Raw genomic sequence first — 27,670 nt, 5'->3', positions numbered from 1 at the left:
TAATTTTCTTTGAAGTTTTTTTTTTTTTTATTACACAAGCCCTTGTAATAGTGAAAATGCAAATGATTACGTTCAGTATGACTATGGTAGACGAGCATAAAGAATGTCGTTGCTCAGCCGCCTGGCACTTGCAGAGTTACAGTTATGAATGTTTTTACTACATAGTTATGTGCTGCAATGTAGAGCTGCAGGGCTATTCATATACCATATTCAGACTGTGCAGGCAAGCATGTGTTAGAAAAGACTCCCAGGGCAGGAAGTTCTGTAAATAAAAATAATTGTCCCAAGGAGGAAGTGCCTAAAATCTGATAGATTGAAAAGTATCAACATGTATTGTTCACGCCCTCTATTGCAGGCTGTCTTAAAGATACACCGAGCCAAACTTCTTGGAAGCGAAGTTTTTAATAGGAATGACTCTGAAAGAAGCCCAAATAATAATATTTTTTTTTTTATTTTTTTTGCGCCATGTGCTAAGAAAATATTTTAAAAAGAAATATAATGTTTTTATGGTATTAATTTAGCTAATTTGAAACAAATAACTTGCCTGGGAATTCATAATACAAAGGAATGTATCTATCCCTTTGTCATAATGTAGTTAAAGCCATTCACATAAATGGGTTGAGCTAACGTGATGAAGGGCTACTTTAAAAAAACAATAGTCGGCATATTAAAATGATCAATAACAGATGTGTTAGTTGCATGTCAATCACACATTAACCAATTCAATGCCAGATTTAATGTATTTCTTGTCTTCTGGCTAGTTATGAGTAATCATCAGCATGAATATGCTACTCATTTAGGTAAGGGAGCACTGCATACACACCACTTCCTCAACCTCTTAGGTAGTACAGATGTGTCCGGTTAACACATTTGCTACAATCTTTTATTTATATTGTTTATGGTTTTGTTCTGAAAATAACACATTTAAAATAAGCATCACTTATGCAGAAAAAAAAGGTTTGGGTTAGCAAACAGACTTGCATGTGTCTCTCTCCCCTTCTAACAAATAATGTTAGGCCACAAACAAGCAAAGAGCCCTATTCACTAAATAACAAGGCATTCTAATATGAGAACTAAATTATAACATTTTCCCTCAAAAAAATATTTCTAAAGAAAAGTCCACCTCTGATGAATAGGAATTGTATCCAATGTGTGTAGGTTAGCTTACATTTTTTAAGTTGTTTTTTACGCCACCGTTACTAGCTGCAAAGTAAAAAAAAAAAAAAAATTACTTAACCCTTGGTACTCATTAATATCAAAGGTTTCTATTTCAAACTTTGTCAGTAGAACTTAGACTATTCTCAATTTCTCATACACATTAAAAACCTTTTTTTTCTAAAAAGATAGAAACAAAAAAATGTAGACTAATAATTAACCAAAAATACATACAGTGCCCTGTGCTTGGTATTTTAAGTTACTTGAAGTATTTGTAAAGATATTGTGCCTATTGTTTCCTGTAGAGGTTAATGCTGACTGGAACATTAACAGTTTGAATTTTAGAATTTTAAAAAGTCTATGGGAGACAGCAAGGATTACACTATAACTGGGGCCTTGCAATATTGTTTGTGCATGGACTTTTTAACAAGTATGGGGTTTAGGCATAAACATTTCCCTGTTTAGTAAATTATATACCACCTTTAAAACAACCTCTTTGCTTTCAACAGATTTAAAATGCTGCACTGAAAGGGCAACATGACTGAATAGGTCACATGAAGGTTATTACCAAATGTATTTGAATTCCTTTATTACCAAATAGTAGATTTTCAGATTTTGCGGAACTACAACTCCCATGATGCTCTGCCATCTTAAATCAACACCTGGGGTTCAACCAGTTATCTATTCCTCCTTTAATTATTTCAAATCTATTCATACATGTGCAGGAGTGTAAAGCGAACATTTCTCTGGCACTTAGGGGTTAACATCCTCATGCAAAGCACAGTAGACTATGTGGGGCAGGAAAAGCAGGCTTTAGAGGTCACAGGTCCATCCTGTTTCTGCTTTAATTTCACCCAGGGGCTTGCAGGCTTTAGGTTGTATGGCACCCCTTCATGCCCAAAGTCAACTGTCCACTCTCTCAATGTGAGCTGCTGTCCTGACAGTCTGAAGTGTGTGAATGATAGCCTCCATTCAGATCTGTCACCACCCTTAATGGCTGATAAGCCTTGAATGTCTAACTGGCATCTCAGATGTGGTGGACAGAGTCCACAGCTCCAATGTGTCTATTATCAGGTGTCATTAAGTGTCAGAGGATAAGGCTAAAAGGGTAGAAGTCTTTGATGGCAGTCACAACAAAAGACCAGACTTCCAAACCCCTCAGATTCTGGTGACCGTCACATTGTAGCACAGGGCACTATGGCATTCTTCACTGATACACTATATCACAATAGAATCCTTATGTTTCTCTTGTAATTTCCATACCTACACCAGCCCTACACCCCACACTAACGACTAATTCTTAAAGATTTCGATGACAAAAGCAGTATAATTCCTATTCCAGACACCCACCTCCCATGCACCTCCGTTATCCCCCACACACCCCTTCCCCTCCCAAAAAACAAACAAACAAAAAAAAAAACAGAATAAAACAGTAGGACCCTTACCTGCTCCTGTGGCACTGGTCTTGTGGCCGAACCTTAGCCCCGGCTCGCCTCGCCTGATGCCATCTGTAGAAGAAGCGGAATCAGCCTCGTAAATGGTGTTTAACATTTGATGTAATCCAGGCATGGGGGCGAGCGTGTAAAGGGATAACAGTGCAGTGAGCACAAGGTCCCCCTGTCCTGGGTCTAATCTGTCCTCAGGGGGGCAACCACTAGTAATAGCATCCGTAATAGGGTCCTGGGAGTGAGACCCCCTTGATTTTACCCCAGACAGATACACTGTTACATTTGGGTTCAGTGGGTGTCCTGCAGCTTTATACTAACACCCACTTTACAAACAGCTCGTTTTACTGCCCAGCGCAGAGCAGACACGGATCCATGATCGGGACACACACAAAACACCACTTGAGATTCCTAAAATCTTGAGAGACCCTCAGATGAGTTTGTCCTGCACCGTGCAGAAGCAGCCAACAGCCTGTCAGCAAGAGGAGGTCTCCATGGGACAATCCAGAAGAAGTCTCAACATCGCTTGCACCCCTCCAAAATCCACAGACACCCCCTTGGTTCCAGCACCCAGCTTTCAGCAATTAAAAACAAACAGATAATTCAAAGCAAAAAAAGCAGCAAGCCAAGGGATTCTTCCCCGGTCATTCAGCACTAGTCAGATCAGACTGAGTTCATGAGAGGAGGAGCTGAGGAGACAGAATTCTAGCTGCAATAAAAAAAAAAAAAAAAAAAAAAGAGCAACTTTGTATCAAGAAAGATTCCTGGGGAGCTGGAATGTGCCCTGTGCAAGTGATCTGCTGCAGAACTGTGCCTGGATCACCTGCCCTGTGTGTGAGAGAGGATCTAAGCAGCCTGCTCTGGGTGTGCACCACTGCCCCCAGCTCAAACTGACAGAAATAGATCTGCAGGAGGAGGAGCCCAGCCAAAAATAGACCTAATATCATAAGCCAAGCTCCACACACACATATACAAAAGAAGTGTGCATTGTTTGGGAAGGGGGCTTCTGGGTTGGCTGGGAAAAAAGGGCCAATCAGGACACAGACTATAGCATGCCCATGCTTTATAAACCACATTCAGGGCTCCATCTGCTGAAGGGATTTAAACAGGAAAAAGTGCACAGAGTCACATGCTTCCTTCCGCCTGTACCTGCTGGAAGGTCTGGCATGGGGTAAATTTAGCTGTTTATTTACATGTACAGTCATAAATAGGGAGGGAGAAGGTGAAAGAGGTGGGATGGAAAAAAATGTCACTTAAAGCAATAAAACTTCAACTTCACAACCTCCAACTGGCTGGCTCTTGTATCTGTATTGTCCTTGCTGTACTGAGCTTGTTAACAGCACCACTGCAGCTGTGAACTTCAACCCCTGCCATGCTCAAACAGCAAGCAGTTTGTGCTTGATGGGAGTGGTAGTTCAAAATCTGTCAAACATGTTGGAAGATGCCTACCTATACCTGGTTATAATTTTTTTTTTTAATAAATTGATTTTATGTTGTGAAAGAGGGGATTGGCTACTTATGGCTGTCAAATGCACTGGCTCTCTGTTGTGCATTTAGAAAGAGTTAAGTGTTGTTGCTAAACCAGATTTTCAGATCATTCTATTTCCTGGATGTATTTTTAGACACCCGCATACCACATTCTTCCCCCTTCCAAAAGAACATCAAACAAATGTGTACAATTATTTGGACTTGTTTACCATTTACAATTGACTTTAGTTTTGAAAATCGAACCCTTGACACCACTCACTGAGCAGGCAAATCGTATCTGGCACATGTAAGGAATTGTGAGAGCAGAATGTTTAAAACCATACTTTTATTTTTTAATACAAGCACTGTCCAATATATGTTAGACGGTACTTACAACACTGATTATGGTTATATATGATCTTTACAATGATATTGTTCACATGCTTTGAATTTTTAAAGAAGACCCAAGTGATGTCAACTGTGTAGATTGATGGATGCCAAGAATAGGTGACATTTTTCAGTTGTTCACTGACCTTGTTTTGCATTTTCCCTTAGCTATAATTAAGGAATATTGCCTATTTTGCCTTGAAGGGGACCTGTCAGTTTAGAGTGTTTAATAACAATAAGTTCCTTGTTAAAGGGTCACTCTAAATGCCATTGCAACTTTGCAGCATTGCAAAGGTTATGGTGCAGAGAGTTCCCTGCACCCACTCTTTCTGATGTGACACAGCAAAGACAACATTTTCATTTCCTCCTTTACTGTGACAGTTCCTTCCAAATTGTCCCTGCAGTGTGTACATTCCACATGCAAAACTAGTAAGGATCTCTCTCTTTTTCCCCAGAGAGTGCAGTGGCATATGCTCAGAGACTTGGCAGATAGCTGCGCACAACGTGAACCAGTCTTTAAATACACTGACTGCTATCAATTTAGCTTGCTGTTGCAGTCATTTTATGTGATGAGAGGGATCTGCAGCTGTTGGATAAACTACATGTTCCATAAACCTCTGCAAGACAATGATTTTTTTGGGATGAGATTTGAAAACACCAACAAAATGAGAACCTACTGATTGGTGGAGCTGCCTCTTAGTCAGTAAAGTGTCTGCTTAGAGCGTTCTAGCTTCAGAATCTTTGAAGATGATAATCTTTTGGGAATATATTTTTTAATTAGTTTATTTGCATACTTATTAATGATTTATCTATATAACACATTCAAAAAGAAGGGACAATTTTCAGCCAAACCTTTCCATTCTACTGTCATTTCTTTTAAAGATTATATCTAAAAAAGGGCTTTTTAAGTTTGTTGTAACAATAAAGGGTTAATCTAGGTCTCCCAAACAAACTAAGCTTAATGAAGTCATTTTCGTGTTAAGATCATGCCCCTGCTGTCTCACTGCTCAGTTTGTTGACATTTAGGAGTTAAATAACTTTTATTTCTGTTTATGCAGACCTAGCCACACCTCCCCTGCCGTTGACTGACACAGTCAGTCTTTACAGAAAAAAAAAGGTTTTATTTTCACAGTGTGTTTACTTTAAGATCTTCTTTTTTACTAGAGCAGTGGTTCCAACCCAGTCCTGAAGTACCCCCTACCAGTCCAGGATTTAGGGATTACCCAGTTGTGTCTAAGGTGTTTTTAGAAAAAAAAGAAAACACACTTCAGACACAACAGGGTAATCTCTAAATCCTGGAATGATAGGGGGTACTTCAGGACTGGGTTGGGAACCCCTGTACTAGAGTGTGCTTTTAAAATGGAAAATAATAGTAAAACCAGCATGTCTAAACATGTCATTTGTGTTCTGTGAGTGCAATTCATTCAGCACATTAGGCGGTTATCACCTAAACAGTGCAATACTATACACACTCAGCAGTCACTATATACATACTACATCCACTACACAAACACACACTCTGCATTTTTTACATCCACTACACAAAAATACAAACTTCTATACTCTACACTACACAAACACACAATCTTCTGTACACTATTATCCATGTCAGCATGTTTAGACAGCATTGCACCCACAATGTAAGACTGCACTCTTTGGCTGAGAGTGCTTAGCTGACACTCCCATAAAATGCATCCTTGCCAGGGCTGCCCTGAGGCATGACAACCATGACGGTTGGCACTGGCAGGGCCCAGCGGTCCTGGGGGGCCCAGACTGCTCTGGCAGTCCCGGTCCCACATTCCCTATGTGCACAGAAAAAAGCAATTATATAGATGCTAAAAATATGTGCACTGCGGGCCCCTAGCTACATGTACATCTCAGAGGGGGCCTTGCACACTCTGATGTCCTCACTTTACAGCAGCTCCTCTCTCTGTCTCTTTAACACTCGCAAGACGGAGTTAAGACGGAGTGTGCTAGGCCCTGCCTGCACTGTACAGTTCCTGGCTCCCTATGCCACCAGACTACCAGGGAATGCAATCTCCCCCTCCCCCCCATCCTGGACAGATAAGAAGCAGGTAGGGGGGGATAAAATAAAATATACACAAATAAAGGTAAAAAACAAAAAAGCTTTCCCCTCTATTTTACACACAATACATGCTTACACAAACACACACTCTGCATTCACTATGCACACTCTGCATTCACTGCAGACACAACATTCACTATACGCACTCTGTGCTCACTATAAACACACACTGCATTCACTATACACATTCTGCAGTCACTATGCACACACTGCATCCACTACACAAACACACAATCTGTATTCACTATGCACACACTATATCCACTACACAAACACACTCTGCAGTCACTATGAACGCACTACATCCAGTGGTGTATCCTGGTTTTGTGCTGCCCTAGGCATGACAAAACTCAGCCCCCCCCCCCACGCCACCCCACCCTTCCCCCCTGCTCCGCCTTCTAAATACACACACACACATTCACTGACAGACACGCATACACTAGCTAACACGCATACACTCTCAGACACACACATAGTAACACACTCCCTGACATACACACACTCACTAACAGACACACACACACACACACACACACTAACAGACACACACACACTCACACACACTAACAGACACACACACACTAACAGACACACACACTAACAGACACACACTCACTAACACACACACCAACAGACAAACACTCACTCACTAACACACACACACTAACGGACACACACACACACACACACACACACACTAACAGACACACACTTACTCACTAAAACACACACTAACACACATACACTAACAGACAAACACACACACACTAACATACACACACACACACACACTCACTCACTAACAGACACACACACTAACACACACACACACACACACACTAACAGACACACATACCCTCACTTTTTATTTTATTTTAAATTCAACCCCCCCTGCCTCCTTACCTTTGAGAATGCTGGGGGGGGGGGAGAGGTTCTCCCTCTCCCTGGGGTCTAGTGGGGCTGCTGGGCGGGCGGCGCTGGCGAGGGAGCACTTTCCTCTGAGCTCTCTGCTCAGCTCCCTCGCACGCCGCAGAGTGATGCCGGCTCCCGGCATCACTCTGCGGCGCGCAAGGGAGCTGAACAGAGAGCTCAGAGGAAAGTGCTCCCTTGCCAGCGCCGCCCGCCACACCGACCACCCGCCTGGCTTGTCAGTTAGCCGCAAGGCTAACAAGACATTTGCCCTGGTCATTTGGGGGTGGCTTGTTTTGCTGCCCCCTGGAAAATGTGCCGAATGCAAATGCCTTGTTTGCCTTGCGGCTAATACGTCCCTGACTACATCCACTACACAAATACACACTCTGCAGTCACTATAGACACTCTGCGGTCACTATACACACAAACACACATTTTGCGGTCACTATACACACTCAGCAGTCACTATACACACACTACATCCACTACACAAACACACACTCTGCATTCTTTATACATCCATTACACTAACACACAATCTGCAGTCACTATGCACACACTACATCCACTACACAAACACACTCTGCAGTCACTATACACACTGCATCTCCTACACAAACAAGCATCTGCAGTCACTATACAAACTCATATTCTGCATTCACTATACACATTGCATCTAATACACACAACTACTACATCTACTACACAAACACACACTCTCTATTCACTATAGACTAACTTCATCCACTACACAAGCACGCACTCTGCATTCACTATACACTAACTACATCCACTACACAAACACGCACTCTGCATTTATTATACATTTACTACATCCACTACTATACAAACCCACTATGCATTCACTATACACACACTACATTCATTACATAAACACATCTAATACACACAAACATTACATCCACTATACACACTGCATCCACGACACACACACCACATTCACCACATTCACGACACACACACACACTCTGCATCCACTGCACACATTTTACACCACATACAATACACACTTCAGCCTGGTGGGTGGACTCGGGGAAAGCCTGTGGACAAACTCAGGGGTGGCCCAGTGGGTGGACTAGAGCTGTTGACACTTGCACAGGTTTTGTATAGCCCTTCTTTGCTCTGTGCAAAAATATTTGAGAAGAACGGATAGAGGAGAAAATGTGGTGGGTGCTTGTCGGGATTCAGGAAAGGTGTCAAGCCATGGGATACCAGCAAGTTGTAGTGGTTATAGTGCTTGGAGTATTCCTTTAAGTCATATTTCTATGCTCAAAGTGAGGTCTCCTACAGAGATGGCCATGTTTAACCTATTATGGCTTTTTCAATTATTCCCCTCCCCCCCCCCCCCCCCCCCGAATTCCAAAGGGTTAAACCAATGGATAAGCAATGTTCTGTCAGGAAGGCCTCATTCTTCAACCTGAATCCTTTCATATATGGCGTAGTTGTTTATTTAAGCCCAGTTCTGAACATGAAAAATTGATTTGTTTTTAATGAAGACTAAATTCAGAATCAGTTGCAAAATACAATTGTGACTAATTAATTCTATTGTTTTCCTCCCATTTTTTAGATATATTGCTCCTGTCAGAACACAGTGTCCTATTAAAATATGCATTTTAAAACATACTTTAATAAATCACTATAACTGAGTTCAGAATCTTGAAAATGTTCTAGATCTTACAATGCATAAAACTTCACAAAATGAAAAATGGAATTAATCAGTTTGTGAAAGAGATTATCTGATCTTGCTGCTGGCTACTTAGTGCTTTTTTAAAAAATGTCTCTATATTCCTCTTCCAGTTTGCAATTATGTATAAAGTTTGAAGAAAAAAATATGAAATTTCCCTTTTCTTGAATAAGTCGCTTATTAGGGCTCAGAACTCTACCAGATAAGAGAAAAGGCTAATCAGCACTGCAAGAAATGGTGAGAGAATGAGACAGCGCTGGTCAACTTACAGGCAGCAACCCTTAAAAGGGAATCCCTCAAAACCCTTTTAAACAGCCTTTTTTATTGTTGTTTTTATTAATCCGCACTGCAAACCTGGACGGACCATGGCACACATATTAGGGGTGAATTCTCACTCGCTGTTGCTGAATTTTCACTTTCCAATCGCTGGTGGAACTTTTGAGGCCTTTTCTACATTATACAAAGTCCAGATAAATATACACTATAATTGCTGTGATTTTTTTTATTGATAAGGAAAAAGTATCCCTAGGTTTTTACATGATTACCAATGTGTCTATATTGATCTATAGGTTCCATTGCATGGCACCAATTTTTTTTAAAATAGAGTCTTCCTTATTGATTATTCTCATTGCTAGCTATACTAATAATGTAAGCGATAACTGTTGGCATAGGCAAAAATGTAAATAACACATTTTAAACTTGTTTAATCGTGGTCTCTTCACTAGTCTCTCAACTTGGTTTTGTCTGTGAATTATTTGCACTAAAATTTGAAATTAAATTCTGAATTCATTTTTATTCCTGACAACTCACACCTTTGTGAATCATTTTAATATCACCCCCAAAAAACTTTTAGGGTTATTCACTGAAGTGTGAATTGTGAAAACTTCAAAGTTAATTTCAAATTTTAAAGCCAAAATAATCAACTGGGATAAATAATCCAAGTCACTTCGGTTTGCCTATTTTATCCAACAATTTGTCATTCTCTTTGAATTCCTGACAATTTACTCTTTGGTAAATAACCCTCTAGAACAGTGGTTCCCAACCCAGTCCTCAAGTACGCCCTACCAGTCCAGGAATTAGGGATTATTTATGGATTACCCTGTTGTGTCTAAAGTGTTTTTTTTTAAAAAAAACACCTTAGACACAACTGGGTAATCCTCGAATCCTGGACAGTTATGGGGTACTTGAGGACTAGGTTGGGAACCACTGCTTTAGGAAACCATGCAAAACTAGGGTCAAAAAACACCCTGCTTGAGCCCAGAAATAACATGGTGACTCCCTTCCTAAAACCCCAACTCTGGCCCTTTTGCAAACACATACGCCTCTTAACACACGCATAATTCAGAAGATCAAATTATTAAAGGGACACTATAGTCACCTGAACAACTTTAGCTTAATGAAGCAGTTTTGGTGTATATAACATGCCCCTGCAGCCTCACTGCTCAATTCTCTGCCATTTAGGAGTTAAATCCCTTTGTTTATGAACCCTAGTCACACCTCCCTGCATGTGACTTGCACAGCCTTCCATAAACACTTCCTGTAAAGAGAGCCCTATTTAGGCTTTCTTTATTGCAAGTTCTGTTTAATTGAGATTTTCTTATCCCCTGCTATGTTAATAGCTTGCTAGACCCTGCAAGAGCCTCCTGTATGTGATTAAAGTTCAATTTAGAGATTGAGATACAATTATTTAAGGTAAATTACATCTGTTTGAAAGTGAAACCAGTTTTTTTTGTTCATGCAGGCTCTGTCAATCATAGCCAGGGGAGGTGTGGCTAGGCCTGCATAAACAGAAACAAAGTGATTTAACTCCTAAATGACAGTGAATTGAGCAGTGCAATTGCAGGAAGACAGCCACTAGAGGCTGGCTTAACCCCAAATGTAAACATAGCAGTTTCTCTGAAACTGCTATGTTTGCATCTGAAGGGTTAAAACCTGGGGGACCTGGCACCCAGACCACTTCATTGAGCTGAAGTGGTCTGGGTGACTTTAGTGTCCCTTTAAGGTAACTCAACTGTTTCTTTAATGACAGCTACTAGAGTTGTGTTTATGGCCAAATGTGAGAACTACCATTTCTCTGCAAAGCCATATATTACATTGCAAGCTAACAAGGTCTATGCACCAAAACCACTTCATTCATTAGACAAAAATGGAAAATAAGAGAGCTAGTGGATGGAAGCACCTGACATTTCTAATTCATTTTAATTCAGATTAAGTTTAAAAATTTTTTTTAGAACAACCACACCCTAAACGGTCAACAAAAGAGCCTTTACAACAACCACACCCTGAATTTGCATTAAAACATTATTACACCAAAGCGACTAGCCTCAGGTATCAAATAGCTCCTTAGCACCAACAAATCTAAAAAAAAATATCAATATGTTTCTGGTATTTGAAAATAGATTTGTAGAATTATTTATCAGCACAAGCGGTGCTTTCTGAAGATCCCATAAAGACTGTTTCTTTTTCTTTTTCCTTCTTTTTTCTTTAAAGGGACACTATAGTCACCTGAACAACTTTAGCTTAATGAAGCAGTTTTGGTGTATATAACATGCCCCTGCAGCCTCACTGCTCAATCCTCTGCCATTTAGGAGTTAAATCCCTTTGTTTATTAACCCTAGTCACACCTCCCTGCATGTGACTTGCACAGCCTTCCAAAAACACTTCCTGTAAAGAGAGCACTATTTAGGCTTTCTTTATTGCAAGTTCTGTTTAATTAAGATTTTCTTATCCCCTGCTATGTTAATAGCTTGAATTGAGCAGTGAAATTGCAGGGGAATGATCTATACACTAAAACTGCTTTATTTAGCTAAAGTAATTTAGGTGACTATAGTGTTCCTTTAAAGACAGAAAATAGCAGCGCAGTTTCAAAGTGAAGGGTTTCGTCTTTATGAAGAAGTGAAAGTTAAGTGTATTTGAGATTTTTTTTTTTGTGTGTGGTTCCACAGAGTTCTCTTTTCTCTAGAAATGATTATGGCATTGCCTTCTCATCAGTTAGTGGAGCTTGATTGCATTCAGAAACATTTACATTTCCCCTCACCCTTTTCAAATAAGCAATACATGTTTAATGAGCGAACATGTAGCTGCGGCAAATCTTCTAATATATCAACTGACATCACAGTTCTTGTGCAATTACTTAGAGGAAAAGTACATGGCTGATGACTGTGTAGTGTTACTGTAAACTACAGCTATGCAAATCCCTTTCCTGCATTAGTTGCCTGCCCGTCTTTGTCACAGCTTCCAGATGCCTTAACGTTCATAAAGAAATTCTCCAGACTTTTCTGCTAACTCTTTAAGGCAGGATGGGATTCTAAAGGCCTCTGATGTCAGACAGCAGAAGTGGGTTACTTCACTTCTGTGTTCCATAGATAGATTATGCATTCTCACAGGCCAAGTTAATGTGTTTTCTTAGTAAACCGCATAGCTCGCTCTCCTTTTAACCCCTTAAGGACCAAACTTCTGGAATAAAAGGGAATCATGACATGTCACACATGTCTGGTGTCCTTAAGGGGTTAAAGAAACATAAATATCGTTCCTTAAATTGTAAGCTCTTCAGTTGTGATCTCTTTAAAGATTTATTGCAATAAGAAAACATATTATTATTATTGGTATTTATATAGCGCCAACTTGTTCTGCAGTGCTTTGCAATATTATGAAAGTGGGAAATCTAACAATAAATGAGATGGGACAAATGCTCCTTCCCACGTACGTTTGCCACGGACCCCTAGAGCAGTGTGGAAGCCGGTCTCCTGCTCACCAACTATGGTCCAGGTCTGGGACATCGTCTGGGAGTTATCCTGCCCAGCCGCCATTAGTAGCTTTCCCTTGGTGCCCCTGGTTTGACACTTTCCCTTCATGCAAATAGAACCGAACGCTAGCTCCCTGGCGGCCGTTCACATTAACCAAACCCACGAATAGTCCCAGCGGTACTCAGCCGCAAATGTTATGAAACTGTTTTCGGCATGACCATGTGGTTTCCAGACAACTTGATTTACGGTTTTGAACCACTTTGAAATCCTCCAGGAGAGCACTTTTTGGAGGGAAGGTGCTTGGGACTAAGTGGAACAAATGCTACCTAACATCCAAGCAGAGCACCCTGTATTGCAGCCGCAGGAGCTCCGAAAAGTTGACCGGCAAAAGCACCAAACGCTCTGGAACCATTTTGGACATAGAACTACGTGTGGGGCCGGTCAGAACTTTAACACACTGGCATTTCTTCTACACTGCATGGATCTGAGTGCTATTTGGAGAACTTGAGCGCTCAGATCAGAGCTATTTGGGGATGTATTATTTGTGTTTTTTTAAATGCTTTTATTATGTTTTGGGATACTTTCATGTTTTTATATTTTTGTGTTTGGCTCTATGTTCCTGGGAGATAATGACCTTACCGGTCTTTAACGCAATTATCTCCCAGTGCCCTTATATACTTTTAATATGGTGCGTGTCCTAAATCCAAGGTTTGATTTCAAATGTGAACATAACTGTGGATCAACACACGAGGTACTGCTTTCCAGCGGACAGAGGAGTTGGCGTTTCTCCAGGACAGGATTGCTGACACCCGGCTCGAGTGCACTAAGCTGTCAGTATCTCACTGTGGAAGGACTGATAATCCCCTGACTGTGTTGCTGGTTAAAGTATACCCTGAACTTTTACTGTGGGTCTTGGAAACAAGCACCACATTGAGATTTGGTAAGAGTTAATCCCTGGGAAGTATTCTGGGAAGTATTCAATAAATGTACCGTTTTACACTGTTGCTATCTCTTGTGATTTTTAAGGTAGACACATTATAACATCGCAGCAACACAGGAGTGGATACAATTTATTAGAACTGGGACTTCACACATTTCAGCCTGATACTTCTATCCTCTTTGTTGACACCCTTTTATACTATATTGTGTATAGGAATTTGGATGTATTTATTTGTGGTACCCTAGATAACATTTCTCTAGGGGTATATCTACCAAGCGCTGACACTGTAGTTTGTATAATCTAAAAAGAGTTCCAGGATTTTGGTAATGTTATTTTAAATTTCAGTATTTTAAAATGTCAAATGTTAGAGTAGGGATAGGCAACCTTCGGCACTCCAGATGTTGTGAACTACATCCCCCGTAATGCTCTTACATCCATAATGCTGGCAAAGCATCAATGGAGGTGTAGTCCAAAACATCAGGAGTGCCGAAAGTTGCCTAATGCCTATGCCTGTGTTAGAGCATAGTGTATTCTGTATGTGCATGTAAAAGCAGTGAACTTATAGGAAAATGATCCCTGCACAAGGAATGATTACAGATCCCAATTTGTTGAAACCTGTTACTAATTTCACGTAGTGCAGGTAAGTGTACATACTTACTCCAGGTTAATCATGCAATCATTTTTTTCTGAGGTGAATGAAAAAAAGGAACTGTTACCTAAACAAGTGTCCTGGTTCCTCTTTAAAGAGGGTTGTGTAGTATTACATTGCCGTAATTTTAACATTGTGTTTAAACTACAGTCACTAATGTTAGAATGTGGACCTCTGCTCTATATAAGTTCCTGTATAAGTAATTTTTGTATTTTTTTTTTTTTTTTTTTGTATTCTTGGAACTTCACAGCGTGACTGAGTTTGCACTCTTATCTCTGAGTCAACCGAAAAAGACCCATCGGGACATCTGGAAAATCACAGTAAAACCACAGTAAACTCAGTAAAAACTCAGCTAAATAAGGGATTTCGATAGGCAGCTCCCTGATGTAGCATAGCATTATGGGAAATATATTTTATTTATTTAGTAGACATCCAATCATATCGTACATTGTGAAGTTTGGGCATTTTTACAGTACCGTGTGCAGAAATCCTTTGTCATTACAGCAGCAAGACACAGGGGCTAAGGAGGAAACGTGCCTCAAAGATAGTTTGTACTGCTGCTCTCATCACTCGCACAGGTTTTCCCTGGGCGAAAATCGAGAATAAACATAAACATAATAATCTTTGGAATAAATACAACACGATAATCTCCTAGCCCTAAGCCAATCTTATGTCCCTCAACCCTAAGCCATTTAGTGAAGTCATCTCAATGAAGTGGTCTGGTTGCCATCTAACCCAAACAATGGTTTATTCTGCAAAATGTCAATGTTTTCATTGCAGGGTTCAAATGCCCCTAGTGGCTGTCACTAGCCTTCCAATACTTTCCTACAGGAAAGCATTGGATTGGCTGAGATGATCAATTTCCATGAGACCAGCACTGCGAAGGATAAAAGGTTAGCAAACTACTTTTGTTACTCCCTACACTTTGGGAGCGGGAAAGCATTGGATTGACTGAGATGATCAGTTTCCTTGAGACCAGAACTGCGAATGATGAAAAGTTAGCAAACTTCCTTTCTTAACTCCCTACACTTTGGGGGCGGGAAAGCATTGGATTGGCTGAGATGATCAGTTTCCATGAGACCAGAACTGCGAATGATGAAAGGTTAGCAAACTACCTTTCTTAACTCCCTACACTTTGGGGGCGGGAAAGCATTGGATTGGCTGAGATGATCAGTTTCCATGAGACCAGAACTGCAAATGATGAAAGGTTAGCAAACTACCTTTCTTAACTCCCTACACTTTGAGAACGAGAAAGCATTGGATTGGCTGAGATGATCAGTTTCCTTGAGACCAGAACTGCGAATGATGAAAAGTTAGCAAACTACCTTTGTTACTCCCTACACTTTGGGAGTGGGGATCTAAACAGCCACTAGGGCACTAAAGCATTAGGAATACACAATTGTATTGCTTATGCTATAGTGTTCTTTTTGCCGACTCCACAATTAACTCAAACCTGATCATCTACTTTAGCTCTATACCTCTGCAGAAGGGTTACCTTAACTCATAGACCACTAAAGCTACTTATTTTCCTAGTCTCTCTGCCCTGTGGGATTGCAGCATCATGACTGGTGCAATTGCAAACGCTAAGAAAAATTTACTTGGTTTTACTTTTACATTTTTACATTTAACTTTACTTTTGCATTTGCCCCTGTACAATATTCATAAAGGTGTCTAAATGATCTTCACAATGTAGAACACATTTTCAAAATAAGGCACATTTGACATCTTTTTGTTTTCTTATTTTAAACTGTTTTACTCTTAAATTGCTGACTTTCTATTTTCACATTTACAGCTTTTCTACCCGGTGGACACGGCCAGATTCAGGATGGCCGAGATCAGAAATTCAATTTTTATTTATTTATCTATATATAAGGGCAGACATTAAATGTGTCATAATTACATCACTTAGTCATAAATAAACTTTTATTTTAAAAAAACTCCATATTTTATTTTCTGGTTGCATGTTCTTCTCTCACTTAGTTGATCTAACAGCTGAGTCTATGCCTCCATGATCTGATAACAATCAATGCATCTGATCGAAGATCAGCAATACTAGAGGTCTCACTTTATTCTTGCAATTATTAGAAACTGGAAAATACAGCCAGGTAGAAATCTACACTTGTTAAACATGTTTAGCAAAATCTTGTTGTACAAGAAATGTTATTTTAAAAAAGATTGAAAAAAAAAATAACCACAAAAAAAAACAAAACAGAACTGGAAATTCTAGCAGATGTGGTATTTCCAACATTTATGGCTGATAGACTAGTTTCAAGGTATACAGTTATCCCAAATATCTGAACAATGCAGTGCTTCACAGGCTGTTGTTGTGCAAAGAACTCATATAGTGAGTTTGGTGTTCTAAGAATCTGATCACTGCAAATTTTACTGTAGCGTGTAATAGAAGTAAGGGGACCTGCCATTTAAATACCCTCATTATTTTTCATTTTTATTCCTGTGAGTGGTTGTGTAGGCAGGCCCCCAGTGCACTGCTTTGCCCCGGGGCCTACAATGCTTTTAAGATGTGCTGGAGTAGGCAATCTACCACACAACAGGTGTTGTGGACTACATCTCCCAGTATGTTCTTACAGCCATAATGCTGGCAAAGCATCAGGGGAGATGTATTCCAGCAACTGGAATATGCCGAAAGTTGTCTAACCCTGCCCTAGACGATACATAGATATTTGAAATTTGGGTGACTTATTGTTTGTGTATATTTCAAAACTACAAGTATTCAAACTGGGAGGGAAAGGGTTAGTCATACGTATGTGGTATATTAGAAACGTACAACCACTTCACAAGTGGTGAATTCCATTTACAGTAACAGTAAAGTCATAGATAGCCCTAACCCTCCCTAACCTAATTACATTACCGTCTATGTTTACATAGCTGAAGTCTAACTGGGAAATCAATTAAGAGCATTAATTCAAAGTCGTATCAGCCCCTGTAGTGTAGGCAGAACAGATACAGGTGAATTTGAATTCACTTCTGGTTCCACAAAAACTGGAAAAGTTTTTTAGTCTAGATATAGTAGTTTTATTGCAGGCACAATTACGAAATCAAGATTAACCCCTAAACTCCCAATAGTCTCTCTTTTCTTGCATCAAAATTATCCAAACACACTACAACCCTACAACCACGTGTGTATGTATTTCTTAGCATCAAAATAACTTCAGCATAACAGAAAATAAAATTTCAGGTTTTGTTTACTGTTAAACAATGATCAATAGATCAAATAAAAAGATACCTGCACAATACCCCAAATCCATATGCAAATTTAGACAAATAGAGGGTATTTGTTTCACTCCCATGGCCATTAGATTTAAACCCACCTGCCACGTCAAGGCAAACCTCTTAGGTGAGTCCTACACTAACAATCCACCTTGCTTCTTCCAGCTTCAGGTAAAAAAATTTTTTTTTATAAACCCCTCCATACCTATTAACCCTTACTAGGGAACACATGGGTTGGGCAGCAGCATTGTAACATAGCTGTGTGATACAAAAGTGAATCGAAATACACAAAAATAAGTCCTGCAGTCAAACTCCCACTACTCCTGGGCGGCAGCAACGACCATGGTACACATCAGCCCCAATACATACAGTAAAAACCAAAGAAAAGAGTTGTTACTGCAGCCCAGGAGTAGTGGGAATTGGAGCACAGGACTTATTTTCGTGTAATGATCAATACATGCATGTCGAATTTGTCCTTAAACAATGCGCTATTTTTAAAAGAAAACATTAGTAGTGCAGGGTTTAAAGTTATTTAATTATATGCAGTATGCCAGCTCTATGGTAGTACTTGACAGGGTGACTAAAACCACACAAATATCTGTAAGACATTTATTAGTTGCCTGGCCTTCCCTATTGATAGAGGGGGCTAAGAGATCACACTTTTCTTTTTCTGTTTAATTATTACAAAACACAAAGTATGAGAGAGTCAATCAGATGTGTTGTGCTATGGTAAGTAACGTACCTCAGCCATGTATTTTCTTTTATATTTTAATGATTTTATTATCCTTTCATGACTCCAGTTAATTTAACAATGGCTCCCATGCCACCCATGAGCCTCCCACTAGGCACAACAGTTACTGCAAGATGTGTGCATCTATGTTTTTTTTATGGAGTTTTGGATATGGTTTGAAACTTTTTTATTTTATTTAATTTTTTTAAGTTACCAAGTAAAACTACAAGTACATAGCAAACTTATTTATTAGAATGGCTTTATATGTTTTGTTTCTTATCTAATATATCTTGTTGGTTATGATAATTTTTGCTTTTTAACATTGTATATAGTAGGTATGCATAATTTTTTTTTTAAAAATTGAACTATGTGGAAGTACATTTTTGTCACTTTGGTTATTTCTCATCTGCTGCATAAAGCACTTTCAAACAATCAGCCTTAGTCTGCGAAATATAAAATATCGAAATGGAAAAGAGAGGTACTTAAGCCATTACAGATCGCGTCAATTAAAGGATTGGTATATCGATATATTATCTAACATATGGAATTTCTCCGCACACGAGTAATTTATAATGTTAAAATCATATATCTTTTTCAACAGTCAGTCAAATATAGATTTTTCTTATTAACGTGGTAACATAGTGCAAGCATTAAACCATTACATTTGCTAATTCATTCCAGATTTTACAAGGGGTGCATCGAAATACTGTCATCTGATTGGCTGCAGCACACACTCAACAAATCCCCTGTGGTGCCCGCTTCCGAGCTCTACAGCCCCTGAGAAAATATACTGTAAATAGATTTATTTTCAAATTTTTGGGGGATGGGGAAGAGGAATTGGGTAGTAAACTAGAACTGCAGTTAACAGCTTTAGTACTTGGCAGCATATGGCCTGCTGTCCTTCGGATACCATTACCTAATTTTACAATGGTCCCAACTCAGAAATGAATATGTCAAATGTCTACTTACAAAGTCAATGCAATGTGCCAACAGGCGGAGAAAACATAATGCACATGTCCAGTAGGACGAGTTTGAAGCTCTGGGAACAGGGAAAGCAGGCTAGCTTAAAAAAGCAGGGAAAAGATGACAGCTAAAAGGAAAGATAATAAGGAAAAATGCATAGCGCGGGCATTTTGGAGTAGGGGAGAGCAGTAGAAAAAAAAGCGGTAAAAGGATAAAACGCTTGGGTGGAGGAAATTAGGCTGGTGCAGGCATAACCTAATTCTTTGTTGAACCCTCTAATTAACTGAGTAATATCATTATATTATATGGAACCTTAATATATACAAATTATCTCTTGAAAAAAAGTTTTCTAGTGTAGTATTATAAAATGCATTAACATATTGAAAATTCTAACATCAGTGTGTATACTTTAGTGATATAGCATGTTCTTATATATATTTTATTTATAGTATGGATTCAATGTAGCATTCACCTTCTCACCTTAAATTTAGTCAGCAGTGGATGGAATGTGAGCCGGTTGGGAAAGCCAGAATATCTCCACCAACTGGTCAAACTATTCACACCCTGGGGGGTCAACAAAGGTCATGCTATCAAAGAGATTTATTTTATTATTTTTCTTAGTTGTATTTCCACTGCTTTTTAACAGCTCTGCGCACAAAAATAGCATTCATGAACGCTGTGCAGCATGGGGTATTGGACACTATGCAGCTGTGGAGTATTGGCCTTACATTTGTGGCAGAGCTGTGTAGCCATTGTAAGCAGTGGCGTACATAACGGGTATGCACACCAGTGTGGGCAGCCTCTTCTCCTGGGGGGCCGAGGAGCTGGCCACCTCAGAGACCCCCGAGGCTGGCCCTGGTGTAACCGGGCGGCCGGTCCTGCGGGCGCGAGGGAGCACTCTCCCCCTCGCGCGCCGCGTACTGATGCCGGAGCCGGAATATGAAGCTGGACAGAGATCGCTCAGGGGAGAGTGCTCCCTCGCACGCCCGCCAGCCAGACAGCCCGGTGATCAGCCGCCCAGCAGCACCACTGGACCCCAGGGAATCCCCTCAGCTCTCCCAAAGGTAAGAAGGCTGGGGGATTAAATTAAAAAAAAAAACATGTGTATGTGTGTTAGTGTGTTTGTGTGTGCGTGTGTTAGTGTTAGTGTGTGTGTGTGTCTGCTAGTGAGTGTCAGTAAGTGTGTTAGTTTGTGTGTCTGTTATTGAGTGTGTGTCTGCTAGTGAGTGTCAGTGAGTGTGTTACTGTGTGTGTCTGTTACTGAGTGTGTTTGTGTGTGTCTGTTAGTGAGTGTGTGTTTGTCAGTGAGAGTGTATGTTTTGTGAGTGTGTATGTGTTTCTGTCTGTCAGTGAGTAAGTATGTATGTCGCTGAGTGTGTCTCTGTCAGTAAATGTGTGTGTCTGTTAGCTAGCGTGTATGCGTCTGTTCATGAGAGTGTGTGTGTCTTCAGCACTTACCTTTCTCCAGCGCCGGACTCCCTTGGCGCTGGGGATCCCTCCGCCTCTCAGCTCCGAACGCGCATGCGCAGCAAGAGCCGCGCGCGCATTCAAACCGCCCATAGGAAAGCATTACTCAATGCTTTCCTATAGACGTTCAATGTCTTCTCACTGTGATTTTCAGCAGCCCTGCGACCCGGTGCCTGCTGCCATGTGTTGCGGCCCCGGCCCGCGCAGAGTAAGCCCACCAATTTTCGCACCAGGGCTCCATAGGTTGTGTGTACGCCACTGATTGTAAGGGAGTATTGGGGATGATAAAAGCATGCAGAGCAGCGAAGCAGGTGTTAAGATACACACGGGAGGGGAGATGGAGTTATACATGGAGAGGATGGTATAGAGAGAGCTGTGCTTACATTTTCATTGAATAATTACACTACCCCTACATATATCTTCTGATCACTGGCAATAGTCGGTTTAGTAGCTATTTAAGCCATTCATCCATATAGCCTGATATCTTGCTGCACAGTGGTACACTGACTAAGGCCTTGATTTAATATTTTTAGATACACTTTTAAAATGATTTAATATTATGAAAACACTTAAATTTGGTAATTTGTTTTAAAATGTTTTTATATATTTATGTATTTTTTTTTATTTATGATGTTTTTTTGTTGTTGATAGTTTGAGATTGTTAAAAGAAATATTTAAGAGTTTACCCAAAAAAGAAGGCTATCTGACATTGACGGTTTCCAAGTCAAGTAATACAAGTAGTCAATCAAGAACAAGATATCATCTTCAGATAATTAATCCCCGGCGACTATTCAGTCCTCCAATTCTTGCTTTTATAATTATGCTACATTTAGATATGTTGTTCTTTATTCTAAAGCAACAGTGAAATACATATTGCTTCCAAAATATCCAAGGCAGTTGGTTTTTCAGGAAAAGATTTGAAATCATCTGTTCCCCCTTGCTGGCTATTAAATCATAGTTCCCTTTTCTGTGTATAAATATATTGTAATTGTTTGTGAAATAGTGTTCAAGTCCTATTTAAGTGCAGAGCTTAAACCAACGTTGTTTAGTTAATTTTGTGATGCAATACAGTTAGTTCCTCTATATATGGACCTATATCTGTTCACACCACTTACATTCTTATATTTAATTTTATTCTTTGCTTGACAGATCTACATAATAATGCCACTTGGCCACACTGCCTTCATGGCTGTGTATGCCCATAACACCACGGCATGCCAAGATTGAGATAATTATTTTGTAGAGCAATATAAAGTGCTAAAGATTGCCAAGCTCTAGGGCAGGGGTCAGCAACCTATGGCTGCAAGAGACAAAAATGCTATGGCCAATCAGGAGTGCCAGCGGGATATCTGCTAGTGCAATGCTGAGCGATGATAGCAGGTGGTGAAGGACAATCCTTAAAGGACCACTCTAGTGCCAGGAAAACATACTCGTTTTCCTGGCACTAGAGTGCCCTGAGGGTGCCCCCACCCTCAGGGACCCACTCCAGCAGGGCTCTGGGGGGAGGAAGGGGTTATACTTACCTCTTTCTCCAGCGCCGGGCGGGGAGCTCTACTCCTCCTCTCCTTCTTCCTTGCGACGTCATCGGCTGAATGAGCATGCGCGGCAGGAGCCGCGCTCGCATTCAGCCGGTCGTATAGGAAAGCATTTACAATGCTTTCCTATGGACGCTTGCGTGCTCTCACTGTGACTTTCACAGTGAGAAGCACGCAAGCGCCTCTAGCGGCTGTCAATGAGACAGCCACTAGAGGTTTTGGAGGCTGGATTAACCCTCAGTATAAACATAGCAGTTTCTCTGAAACTGCTATGTTTATAAAAAAAAGGGTTAATCCTAGAGGGACCTGGCACCCAGACCACCTCATTAAGCTGAAGTGGTCTGGGTGCCTAGAGTGGTCCTTTAATTTACACATTGCAGCACTTAGAGGAAGTGATCTCAGATCACTTCCTCCCAGCACTTGTGAACGGGAATCTGCACTGGAATACATCAGTCCGCAGCAGCTAATACAACTCTTTCCCTAGACGTGTACCTGGCCAGTCAGGTCCCCACTGGACCCCAAGGAACCCACCTACATTTCTAGATATGCACAGAGCTTCAGAATAAGCTTCCCCTTGATACAAATAATCCAATCACCCCACACACAAACACACACAGTTCACACAAACATAGCACCAATGACAATACACATACATGCACACAACCCTAAAAACAGTCTCTCCCATGCAATACCACAAGCAGTCCCACACATGCACACACCACCAAACACAGATATCATAATATATTATCCAGACACACAATTCCACAAGCAGCTACTATACACAATCCACATTCATAGGTGTCATACAAAATACCACAAACTACTCATAAAAATTAGTAAAAATATAACAGCCCACGTATGTACAAATACAACACTACAAAGCAACTGCAGCACCCATAAATAAAACAAGGCAACATACACATCTCAATCTATAAAAGTGGGACCGGCAAGTCAAGTGACTTCAAAATCTTGTTTTGGCACAGTACTATATAAAGGTTGCCTACCCCTGCTCTTCGGGTTCACATGTCGGCAGTTCTTCAGTTCACATTATTTGGTTCTATGTATACATGTTCCTGATTTGCTTGCTGGACCTCATGGCAGGGCTCCACCACATTCTCAAAGGTCCTACGCAGTAGTCTAGTTTGTCTAGTGGTTAATCTGGCAATTTGAACAACTAATCCTCATAGGGCTCAATCAATACAGATGCAATAACAGCTGAGCACTAATATGCAGGACAAGCTGTTCTTGACTTTTAGCTGATAGATGACATTGATTAACTATGTGTAAGAAACATTTTCATTATAAGTAAGTGTTTCCTGATGACGTTTGGAAAACAGACATATCCATAACAGACTCTATAAACTCTGAAATAAGATGCATTAAGAACAATGCATTCAGAAAATGAATTGCATTACTACGATTCTATGAAAATACAAGTTATTGAACCGGTGACCTACACTTTATCACTAAATAATCATAGAGAGACCAAATACATAACGGGTAAATTAATGCCATAGATGTTTCAGTGGTTAATGAATGTGTCCAGGCATATGAGATGGTGTTATTATATACATAAAATACATAGGGTTGCTTACCCTAGGAAAAGATGGCTCTGGAGATATTCCTCATGGTATTTTAAGAGTTTTGTAACCCTTCAATTACATTGTTTTGCTATATATTTTAGGTTGGTGGATTTAACTATAATAGGGATATTGCATTTTTGGATACATTTATTTTTCTTAATTTGGAACACAGATAAGTAAGTGATTTATTAAATATGGATATTTGCTATAAGATACCATACAGTCAATGGAATGTATTAAAAACATTGTCCAGAATGTTTCTCTGAAATCTAATAATTGTCAAACAAGAGTATTCCATTAACTAAATTTAATTGTTGAATTTAAATGGTGATAACTTTGTTACTAAAACCCATAACCCTTATACAGTCCGTTAATGTAATATTTACCTGGCTTTTTTTAAAAAGGCAGACTTCCTACCTCTCCTCCATTGATAGAATACTAGCTGATCTTCAGCTACTGAGCAGGACAATCTTTAGAAACATAGAAACATAGAATGTGACGGCAGATAAGAACCATTCGGCCCATCTATTCTGCCCAATTTTCTAAATACTTTCATTAGTCCCTGGCCTTATCTTATAGTTAGGATAGCCTTATGCCTATCCCACGCATGCTTAAACTCCTTTACTGTGTTAACCTCTACCACTTCAGCTGGAAGGCTATTCCATGCATCCACTACCCTCTCAGTAAAGTAATACTTCCTGATATTATTTTTAAACCTTTGTCCCTCTAATTTAAGACTATGTCCTCTTTTTGTGGTAGTTTTTCTTCTTTTAAATATAGTCTCCTCCTTTACTGTGTTGATTCCCTTTGTGTATTTAAATGTTTCTATCATATCCCCCCTGTCTCGTCTTTCCTCCAAGCTATACATGTTAAGATCCTTTAACCTTTCCTGGTAAGTTTTATCCTGCAATCCATGAACCAGTTTAGTAGCCCTTCTCTGAACTCTCTCTAAGGTATCAATATCCTTCTGAAGATATGGTCTCCAGTACTGCGTACAATACTCCAAGTGAGGTCTCACCAGTGTTCTGTACAATGGCATGAGCACTTCTCTCTTTCTACTGCGAATACCTCTCCCTATACAACCAAGCATTCTGCTAGCATTTCCTGCTGCTCTATTACATTGTCTGCCAATAATCTAGAAATAATCACCCCTAAATCCCTTTCCTCAGATATTGAGGTTAGGACTCTATCAAATATTCTGTACTCTGCCCTTGGGTTTTTATGTCTAAGATGCATTATCTTGCACTTATCCACATTAAATGTCAGTTGCCACAACTCTGACCATTTTTCTAGTTTACCTAAATCATTTGCCATTTGGCTTATCCCTCCTGGAACATCAACCCTGTTACATATCTTAGTATCAGCAGCAAAAAGACATGTGCAACAGTGTCAAAAGCCTTACTGAAATCTAGGTAAGCAATGTCTACTGTACCACCCTGATCTATAATTTTAGTTACCCAATCAAAAAAAATCAATAAGATTAGTTTGGCATGATCTCCCTGAAGTAAACCCATGTTGTCTCTGATCTTGAAATCCATGTGTTTTTAGATGTTCAACAATCCTATCCTTTAACATGGTTTCCATCACTTTCCCCACTACCGAAGTTAGGCTTACTGGCCTATAGTTGCCCGACTCCTCCCTATTACCTTTCTTGTGAGTGGGCACAACATTCACTAACTTCCAGTCTTCTGGGACTACTCCTGTTAACAATGATTGGTTAAATAAATCTGCTAATGGTTTTACTAGTAGACCACTAAGCTCTTTTAATAGCTTTGAGTGTATTCCATCAGGTCCCATTGACTTATTTGTCTTTACTTTTGGCAGTTGAAATAGAACCTCTTCCTCTGTAAACTCACATGTAATAAATGACTCATTTATCCTTTTTCTTAACTGAGGTCTGTATTTGTAACATTTTAATTTAAAACAACTTGAAACAGATATCTTTGTTTGCAATTAGTGGTGTGACTTCATCTCTGGTGGCATCATAGACCAGTCTAGAGTTCCAATGTCAATTCTGTGCAACGGCAGCACGGCTCCCTCCTCTGTGCTGCTCAACTCCTCCCTTTTACCCGTCCTCCATGCATCCCTCTCCCTACAGTGAGGGAGAATGAAGTTACTAAAGGATGATAAGGCTGCAGGAAGAACTTGACCACAGCATGGGATATAAGGTACATTTTAGCTGTATTTCTTTATTACTTTTTGGATAGGGGAACAATGCCAACAAGGGTTACTGTAAGCAAAAGCAGCGTTTTATTAAAACATTGTTTTATGGTTGGAGTAACCATTTAAATGCACATCACTGCATCATGGCACATTCAAAGGGCACAGAAAACACCACATTCAGTATCTGCAACGTCAGGGTAAATACAGGCTGTTTGTGTACAAATAAAAAACAACCTTCAGACTCTTCAGACATTTTCTAAATGTTATTATCACACGTACTTTTTGAAATAAAATAATTTAAAGACTAAGTGGTTAAATCAGATCAGTTCTGGCTTAATGAAAACAAGTTTTTTGGCAGCCATCTTCAATAGAGTGAGGAATCGGCTCCGGATTTTGTTTTTCTGAATTATGTTTTTCACAAACAGGAAAACTGCGCTGCTCTTGGCAGAACGTTTGGAAGAGAAAATGAAACTAAATCCAAGAAGAACAATGCTCCATGCTTAAAACCCCTCCTAGAATAACAAGGCAACCAACCAACTAAACAAGTGTTGTTCCGCAGGCCCAAAATGATAAACAAATAGAATAGAATCCATATGTATCCAGTGCAGCTGTTCTACACACGATGAAATAAACTGAGTTTGTTCATGATGCTTCAACATGATTATGAAGCTCCTTCAGATTACCGATAAGATAACCAAAGTCAGGCAGCAAAGGAACAGGGATGAAACAGGGACCCAGGAGCCAATAAAATGCTTGCCCTACCTTGGCCCACTCACCATTGCAATAATAAGAGTGAAGGTAGAAATTTAGGACCCTGTACGATATTAATCATTCTCTACCTATTTGTTCTTTAGCTTGGGAACAAACAAAGTGCCCCTTGCTATGCCTCACGCTTTTACTGCCACTCAAGACACAGGTCTTTGCACTGTCACCTAGATGCCTCTGTGCCACCATGTACCAAGGTCTGTTGTGATGAACTGGCTACTGTAGTCTGAGATGTCATTGTATGACATTTAGCAAGAAGTAATGAATATTGAATTGGTTTTATTATTACTTATACACTGTAAATTGATAGAGGTTTTAGTTTTCTCTAAGACCCTTTGTAGAATTTTCTTAGAGTCCTTTAAGTTTACCCAGGCTCAAGGATAAAGAATATATGTGTTATAATTTTCATTTAATATTCACATGAAATGGAAATCCATGATTTCTCTCCCTTTGCACACATAATAATCAGACCTGGATATGGTTCCTGAAATTAGAATGCCATATGATTCACATATTGGCTCCTTTCTTGGCTTATACCTCGTTATTTTTCTTTGCCAACTAATAATGCTCTGGCTAAAGTTTCTACCAACATTCTTCTAGCATTTCCAAAATGCTGAGAATCACCCAGTGCCATTGTTTGCCTGCCAGATTCATCTCTGACTTAATGTTGCAGAAATTTCATACGGCTTTTGCACTGGTTTTTCTAAATTAAAGGCACACTCTAATTTAAAAACAAAAGCAACC

At 39.9% G+C, this 27,670-nt stretch overlaps 1 protein-coding gene across 7 annotated transcripts in view; it reads right to left on the bottom strand.

Annotated features, from left to right (window-relative positions):
• Positions 1-27,670, bottom strand: part of HDAC7 (histone deacetylase 7) — a 288,082-nt gene that overhangs the window by 82,954 nt on the left and 177,458 nt on the right. For 5 of the 7 annotated variants that reach the window (XM_063428246.1, XM_063428254.1, XM_063428224.1 and 2 more), the window contains one exon: positions 2,601-2,663. The exons of the other annotated variants lie outside the window; for them this stretch is intronic. In XM_063428246.1, the coding sequence (XP_063284316.1) occupies positions 2,601-2,663 (63 nt within the window). The remainder of the gene's footprint in view (positions 1-2,600; positions 2,664-27,670) is intronic. 7 annotated transcript variants of the gene reach the window in all.

This window comes from Pelobates fuscus, chromosome 1 (assembly GCF_036172605.1).
Source record: "Pelobates fuscus isolate aPelFus1 chromosome 1, aPelFus1.pri, whole genome shotgun sequence".
Lineage (NCBI taxonomy): Eukaryota > Metazoa > Chordata > Amphibia > Anura > Pelobatidae > Pelobates > Pelobates fuscus.
This window is presented reverse-complemented; position numbering and strand designations above follow the sequence as displayed.